The sequence below is a fragment of the Rhinolophus sinicus genome, chromosome 13, assembly GCF_057876585.1.
Source record: "Rhinolophus sinicus isolate RSI-liver-muscle chromosome 13, RSI-T2T, whole genome shotgun sequence".
Lineage (NCBI taxonomy): Eukaryota > Metazoa > Chordata > Mammalia > Chiroptera > Rhinolophidae > Rhinolophus > Rhinolophus sinicus.
The window spans coordinates 1,860,592-1,868,671 of record NC_142513.1 but is presented as its reverse complement, the minus strand read 5'-3'; the positions used below and the strand labels follow the sequence as shown (position 1 = coordinate 1,868,671).

Below are 8,080 nucleotides of genomic sequence, written 5' to 3'. Positions count from 1 at the left end.
TCTTAAACCAGAACTAATGTATCTGGACACAGAACGCCTCCAAACCAAGACAAAGAAATTCTGAAATATCTGAGCAAACAAAGCCACTGTTCTTTAAATCTCCAAGCCAAAAGGAAATGTGCAGAAACAGTTACTCACTTTCCAAGCTGTGCATATTTTTCACTTGATGAGCCCTTAAAGAAGTGTCCCCCGTCCCCCCCTCCCCCCGTTCAGAAATCACCCAAGCAGACAATGGATCCGGCCTGGCCTGGCCTCACTGAAGTTCCTGGCAGTTCTACCGTCTGGGGGAGAATCTACCCTTCCTTTCCTTTCCTTCCCAGGGGTTTCTAATTTATTTCTTGGTTTCGCGGACCTAACAGAGCGCTTTGATGCACAAATAGGCATCGGTCTCTTCCCCAGTCCTTAAGGCCATTTCCAGCCAGGGCCCAGGACGGGGCGCTTTCTAGCGGGCTGGAGGGTGTGCACAGCCTGTGGCCTGAAGCACAGCCTCGGTGCTCTGTCCCTTTCTAACCGGCTAGTCTCACAGGGTAGATTCCTGAGCAGCCAGACATGGGTGCTTAGGCAGGAGGGGAACCTACATCTGGGGTCAGTGAGAAGACACAGCAAACAAAGAATTGAGTGCCCACCCCCAACGTGGCCCCGGCAGGAAGTTGGACCAACGCAGAAGGGGTGTTCAGGGTTTGGGGGCGGGGACCCCCGTGCCTTCTTCAGTCGTCACGCAGCCCACACACTTTTCCCAGTAGACGGAGGGTCGGTGGTCCCTTCGGGCGACGCGGGCTCCAGTCTCCCTGCCCAAACCCGGCTTCGCGGTGCGGGAGAGCAGGGAGTGCGGCGCCTTTAAGACCCGCCTCAGGCTGGCGAGCGCGGGGCCGGGCGGCGGGCGGGGCCTCGGCGGGGCGGCCGCGCGGCTTCACCTGCAGTTCGGAGCGCGCGGAACAGAGGCGCGGGCGGCTGCGAGGCCGGCGGACGCACCGGCCCGAGGGAGCGCGCCGCCGGCCGACTTGGCCTCGCTCCCGGAGCGGGGCGGCGATCGCGGCGGCGCAGCCGGGCTGGAGGCGCGGGGCCCGCTGGAGCGGCGGCGGCGGCGGCGCGATCCGAGAGGCGCGATCGCGGCGGCAGCGAGAAGCGGGGTCCGGACGCCGGGCACCGGGCGGGCGCCGGGGCGCGGCGCGGCGGGGAAGATGACCGCGGGCTCCGGCGTGCTCCTCGTGCTGCTCTCGCTCTCCAGTGCGCTCCGGGTAAGTTGCCGCCTCCCACCCTGGCTGCTCGGGAGCCGGGGCAGCGCGGAGCCGTCCCTGGAGCCGGCGGGGCGCGCACACGCCCGGAGGGTCTCTCCCGGGCTTCCCCGGCCCTCGCCGGGCGCTCCCGCCGCGCGCACCGCTGCATCCAGCCGGCTCCCGCGCTCCGTGAAGCCGCCTGTGGTTGGCAAGAGCACGGAGCCGCGGGAGCAGTGGAGAGCGGCGGTGCTGAGCGGGGTGGGAGTGTGGGTGGTTGGGTGGATGGGGGACGCGAGGAGCTCTGCCCTAAGCGGGACCCGCGGCGCATCCCTCGGCCGCCCCAGGTCCGCGGCCGCTGCCCGGAGCTCGGCTCGCCCGCGCCAGGGCAGGCTGCCTGCTGGCGGAGCCGGCGCGCCCTCCCATCGCCCGGGAAACGCGTGCCTCCGGAGTTGGCGAACCCACCCGGGCCGGGGCTGCGGGTGCGGGGACCTGGTGGCAGCAGGCCAGGGATCAGGGTGCTAGGGACACCCTGTTTGGCCGCCCCAGCCGAGGGCTGGGGACTCGCAGCGCGGCTCCGCCTCGGTCTTCATCCTTAGCGTGCCCGCAAGAACCGTCTCTGCGGTGGGCGGCTGATGCGGACCACGGGACACCCTCGCCGCCGAGTCCCCGCGGTGCGGGCTGGAGCGGGAGTCTGGCGGTGCCCTGGCTGAGCTGAGCAGGGCCGGGGAGCCAGGCGCCGGGCGGGCTCAGGGCGAGGGGATCCCTGGAGCGTGGTCCCAGCTCTCGCCTGCTTCCCTCGGAGCCCACGAGCTGCTCTCCAGCTCGGCTCTGCGCCTGCTGGGGGCAGAGCTCCGGGGCCGGCGCGGAGGCTGCGCCGGGGGCGCCCCTGAGGGAGGCGCAGGGGCCGCGAGAGTTGCAGGAACCCCCTCTCGTGGCGGATCGGCCTCGCTGCTCCTCCTGGGCCGCGCGGTGTAACCTCGGAAATAAACCAGCGCCGCGGGCCAGGCCGCTCCTAGGCTGTGGGCGTGGGGTGAGCTGGGCACTCGCCGAGGGCGGCTCCAAACTTTCCTGGGCGAGTGCACCTCCCTGGCTTCCGTCTCCCTGGAGCTTCGTGCCGGAGGACCGAGCCGCGGTGCGGAGCTTTTCCCAAGGAACGACCCTGCGCCCGCTCCCTCCCCGGGTGCTTCTGGGTGGGGGCTCCCGCGTGTTCTCAGGCGGTGGGTGCAGGGAGCTCAGGCTGGGGCAGCTTCCGGGCCGGGCGGGAGGAGACAGCCGATGGTAGAGGTGCGTTCTGCTCCGCCGCCCGTGAAGGAGCGACTGCGGGGTGTGGGCTGCGCCCCTGCTGCTTGGGCTGGCAGGGGGAGGGCCCCGCCGCGCTCCTTCACCCGCAGGGATGGCAGGCTGGCTTCCCTGTGGCACTCACGGTCTCTCTCTCCGTCCCCGCCCCCGCGGCTGACCTGTGGCTCCCACTCCCCAGTCTGGGAGGAGGCCACTCCACCCGCCCCATCGCTCCTCGTGTGGGAGCTATACCACCTCCCACTGGGCAGGAGAGCCTGGGCGCTCGGAGAACAGGAGACCCACCCTTTCTGGTCAGTTAGGGGAGCTCTCTCCCTGGGTTGGGCTGGAGATGGAGGCTCCTGAGGTGGACAGGCATCCAAGGAAGTGAGGTGGGGGTGGGGGAGAAAACACGAGGGTGGGACCCCCTCACCTCACCCCAGTCTCCTTGCTGTCCCCCTCTGAGCAGTCTTGGAGAATCACCTTTCTTGTTCTGCCCGCCACCTCCCTCCCTGGTGACTGCAGAGAGCAGACAGCCTGCTGGTCCACCTGAGCCACAGCTGGCCCTGTGGCCTGAAGGGTGACCTGGCTGGGACATGGACTGTCCCCTCCTGTCTGTCTTCATTGTAACCCTGGGCTGTCCTGCCTGCTGCCATCTGGACGGTCCTCAGACTTTCCCCTCTGCCACCGCCCCTGAGGCCCTGACACGCCTGCCGCCTGCTGTCCCTCTGCAGCACCCCGTCCCCAGGCCAAAGCCACTTTCAGTCCCTGGAGACCATTGGAAGTCTGGGTGGAAGCTGTGCTTTATCGTGTTTCTGTCATAGCTGAGACCTGCACACAGCAGGCCCTTCGTGAGCGTCGGCTGGATTAAATTTCTGTGAACTTAGGTTTGTTCTAACCTCTCTTCTTTCTGTCCTCAGGCTCATAATGGGGATCTTACAGCCAGGGAGAGCTGCAAGGCTGGATTCTCCGAAGAAGATTACACGGCATTAATCTCCCAGAATATTCTGGAAGGAGAGAAGGTCCTCAAAGGTAGGGCTGAGGGGGGGGAGGGGGGAAGGAATTGCACACCTTACTGTGGATTGGGGAGACATTTGGGTGGAAAATGACAGGCTGGGCTGCCTTTCAGCCATGTCTTTGCAGAATGCTGGTTGTGAAGTCAGCAAGTTGTGGATTGGGCGACCTGAAAAACGTTTTGCATCAAAGGTGAATGATTCAGAATCCCTGTCATTTTTGAGTGAGGTGAATCATTTCCTGGGCCATGGATTAGAATTCGAATGTAACGTCACCCAAATACTGTGCAGAGAGAGAGACTTTCTTACTAAGTATTTTTATGTATGAAATTCTGGATTCTTAAATTATCCTTGCTTTGAAATGCACGGTGAAGCAGACGATGTTGTGGGAAATGTGGTAAATAAGCCCACAGACGTTCTGTTCGCAAACGTGGCATTCATTTTCATTACCGTCCCACCGACAACACGAAAACACACAGGCAGGAGGGTCCTGCCAGTTAGCGTTACCACCATCGTGGGAGTCTGTCCACACTTGTGATGGGCGAGGCAGAGGAGCTTCAGAACTCTGATGACAGTAGATCATTTGGCGTATTGATCTGTTTCCCTTTCCAGACAAACTAATTAAACTTTATATTTGCATGGGAGGGGAAATTAATCAGTGCTTTCTTCCCTGTGGTTTCAAAGTCAGAGCCGGAGCGTGTTGGCTATGCGTCTTCCCTCCCAACATCTGTTTCCCAGAAAGTGGCAGCATTTAGCCGAGTCCAAAGTGATGGAGGAAGGGAACTTCAGAGCAAGCACCAAAGCTGCATTTCAGCATCCGTGACCGAACAGCCCTCAGGCTGCTGACTCTCTCCCAGCTTTGTGTTTTAGGGAATATAGGATTTTCCCACGAGTACTGGGTATGTGAGGTGGTTCTTTAGACACTCTTCCTCGGACACAGAGCTTGTCTACTTGTTGGTTCGTGTTATATGAATCAGGCTTTTCGTTTTGCACTGAATCCAACTTTTCTTATTGTCACCTGAGTTGACTGCTAAAGCAGAGGGATGATACTATTAACTCTTTCATTGATTTATTACCAAAAAAAAATAAATAAAATAAAAACATAAACATCTCTGAGCCGTTGGCCCAGAAGGGATGGATGTGCTGTATGAGTCGGTGTCCGTGGTAACAGTTTTCAGGCGGTGCTCTGGTAATGGCGCTGTGTGTGTCATTTTAGAGTTGGAACGGTGAGGCCATCGCAGGATCTGTGTGTTTACTGAGAATCCCTGCGTGCCTGCAGAGAAGGCCCAGGAGATTCTCTCACCCTCAGTGCATTGTACTGTCGCCAATAACAGGAGACCCTTATGGCAGTGCGCTGTGCCCGTGTCCGGGAGCTGACATCCTCATGCCTCCCCAGGTATGAAGCTAAACATGACGAGATGTTGGAGCATCAGTTTTACTGAGGAATTCCAGAAAACACTGCCTCTGTTTTAGTAACAACAAGTGCTGCCTACCACAGAAGAGAGTGACAGATTCTCGTACTTTTTATGATAAACTGTGAGATTTCAAACGAGTGTCTCCTGTCTGTCCCTGTGGGTGGTGTGGGTCCAGGCTGAGCTGGGGCAGTGGGGGGAGAGCCCTGACCTCTGGCTGGATGTGGGCCTGTCCCACATGCCGAGATGGTTTTCGCCTAGTGGCAGATGAAGGCTCCATCATTGTAGGTGGACCTGGACTGGCTTCTGGAATGTGTGGACGTGAGACTCGTTTTCTAAGCACTTATCCCGAAACGAGGCTCAGCCTGACCCTGGTTGAGGAGAGAGTTGCAGAAGGCGTCCCAGGCATTAGGGGTCCTGCAGCCCCCGTCCCCTGGGGTGGGCTGGGTGCCATTGCTCCCCTGCACCTGGGTGCGACACCCTCTCACTGTTTCCTTCCTCTGGGTCTTCTGAAGAATCTCAGGGACAAAGATGTTTTAAATCTTAGAAATAACTTTGCACGTGTGGAGGCGAAAGCTGACATGCACTCAAGCCTGGGCAGATAAAATTTTCTCCATTTATTTATGTAGAAAACTTTGCAAACTATGAGACCCCAGTGAAGATACATGTGTCAACAATAAGTAAATCACACAGGGTTTCTGTTCTGGTAGGAATCAAGTTAAATAGGTAATGACGACGTGTAATTGAGTTATTCCAATGGAGAGAGCTTAACCTTAATTCGACAAGGGAAGCTTCAGAGAGTCTCCGTTTCATTCTAAGTGCGCCATTAGCCATTCACGACTGCTCTGTGGCTCCGTCTCTGCCAGAGTCAGCTTACCAGCAGCCCCAAATATCCAGAATCCAGAAGGAGTGATTTGTTACACAGTAATTAACTTGTTTATGATAAATGGATGGAAGAAATGTCGTGGCATTTTGGTTTATGTCGAAATGAAATGCGTTTGCATGCTAAAAATTTCATGCTAATTAGGCTTAAAATAGTTTTCCCCAATAGGGTAGCAGATCCTATGGTATTGTGAGCCCTTTGAACAGCAGATCTGCTGCGTATGACAACACGGGGCGTTCGTTTAGCTGATTTGTAGTGTGCGTAGGTCCCCACCCCCAATCTGGTGCATCCTTGGGTGCTGCTGTGCCTGCTCTTCGGAGGTAGTTTGGTTTTCAGGATAATTCTCTTATGGCCCTGATCACTGGAGCATGGTAATGTCTAAAGTAGGACCATTAAGCCAGTTTCCTTACGCTAAACCAGAAGGTACTTGGGGCAGTTGCTGGGCCGGTGTCTTGTTCTCCACCTTGTTAATAATTGACGGTCGGCCCGCCTGAGGCTGCAGTGACCGGCATTGTGCTCTCTCTGGCGGGCAGAGTTCTGGGAGAACCCAGTCCAGCTTCATGGCGAAAAGCCTGCATGGATGGGACAGCGATAGATGGCATCGTCGGAACTCAGGATGTGGGTGTCCTATCTCCCCTCGCTCCGGGAGAAGAGGGTGACAGGTGAGGAGAAATGTCTGCCGGACGCAGGAGGGAGGGGGCTGGACATTGCCTGAGGAAAGCGGGTACACTGTGACTCAAACGCTGTCGAAAGAGGAGTTTTATTTCTGATGACTTCATCTCATGAGACTTCCGCAGAAAAGCCTTCCCGCCCCCTCCCGCCCCCAGTTAGCTTAGGACCATTGCAGGATTTACATCATCCCGTCAGTATTCTCTCTTCCTTAAACCAAAAAACTCCTGAGGGCCGCCACCCTGTCACTCTGGTTTGCCATTTCGATCATTTCAGGGTGTTCTCAGCCAGCGGGATAAAGCCCCATAAATAAATAGATGGGGGTTGATTTTTCTCACATCACAATGAAGCAGTTGGTGGTCAGGGCTGGAGCAGCAGACCTGTGGCACCTTCTCAGGCCTGATCGTTATTCTTACCACTGTGCCACCTTTAGTTTATTAGTTTGTCCGTTTATCGCCTCGTCATTGCACATGGGCTGCTGTGGCTCCGGGCATTGCTTTTGAGTTCGGAGCAGAAGAAGGGAGGGAGTGGGAGCACCACCTGCCTTTCTTCTCTGCGTCAGGAAAGCCAGCACTTTCGCAGAAACCTTGCAGAATTTCTCACTGGCTAGTACCAGGTCACAGGCCACTCCCAGCTGAATGCAGTGGGGAGCTGGGAAGCAGAGAATTGCACTGTCATGTTTGGCTTAGTCCTTGTCTGACCCATCACCTGGCCAAGGAGCAAATCGCTACTTGGAGCAGGACTGGGGTTCTGTTTTAGGAAGGGAGATGGGAGGGGTGCATGCCCAGGAGACAAGCATCGTGTCTGCCAGTGAGCTTTCTGGAGCTTCCAGCACCCTCCCCAAACAGAGTGCAGAGGCAGTGCTTTGTGGAATGAATCGCTCATTTGCATAACAAGGCACAGACTGAGGCAAGGTTGAGGGGAGACCAAATGCTGGTATCCAGAGTGGGAATCTAAGAACTTGCTGCAATGTAACAGGCATGCACAAAAGTACCATTATCTTGTCTTTACAACTGTGTTGGAAATGGCCTCTTTGCCCACACAGTTTGGCCCAACCCACGTCTGTGCAGACAGGTACCTCTTGCCAGGGCAGAAGGCGTCGCTAGACGCACGGGCAGGAACTAAGCAAATCTCACTGTGCACCCAACTCCCAGGGTCATGCCTGACTTGTGGTGCTGTGGGTGAGCAATCAGTATTGTCAAATGAAGTAATGAATGAGCCATAAAATGCTGACACTGTGATGTTTCTGAGTCCCCTGTTCATTCGCCGTCGAGCGGGAGCTGCTGTGGATGTTCAAATAAATGACACCAGTGATGACACCAACCACATATGATGAGAATTACTAGACACTGCAAGTTGCCTGTCCAATAACCGTTCTCTCCTTCTTCCTTACTAATAAAACCTCCTCTGAGCCACTCCATTTGGCTCAATGGAGCCCTGTTTAAGATACTCCCACCTCTAGTAGACTCTTGTACCCCAAGGTGGCAACATGGCCCCTTTCTGGTCAGTGGGATCTAATTAGGTTATTCCATTAGATGAGGCTTCTGGGAAAGCCTTACTTTTTCCTGAACCGACTCAGTGGGCCATGCTTTTTGCCTTTACCTCTTCCTC

The 8,080-nt window shown here is 56.9% G+C and overlaps 1 protein-coding gene across 2 annotated transcripts in view; it reads left to right on the top strand.

Annotated features, from left to right (window-relative positions):
• The first annotated feature begins 875 nt into the window (after positions 1–875).
• Positions 876–8,080, top strand: part of CDH4 (cadherin 4) — a 394,225-nt gene continuing 387,020 nt past the window's right edge. Inside the window, exons 1-2 of one of the 2 annotated variants that reach the window (XM_074317411.2) lie at positions 876–1,238; positions 3,413–3,524. In XM_074317411.2, the coding sequence (XP_074173512.2) occupies positions 1,182–1,238; positions 3,413–3,524 (169 nt within the window). In that variant the 5' untranslated portion in view covers positions 876–1,181. Of the gene's footprint in view, positions 1,239–2,000; positions 2,350–3,412; positions 3,525–8,080 lie in introns of those variants that run through there. The other variant, XM_074317410.2, reaches the window with a different exon arrangement.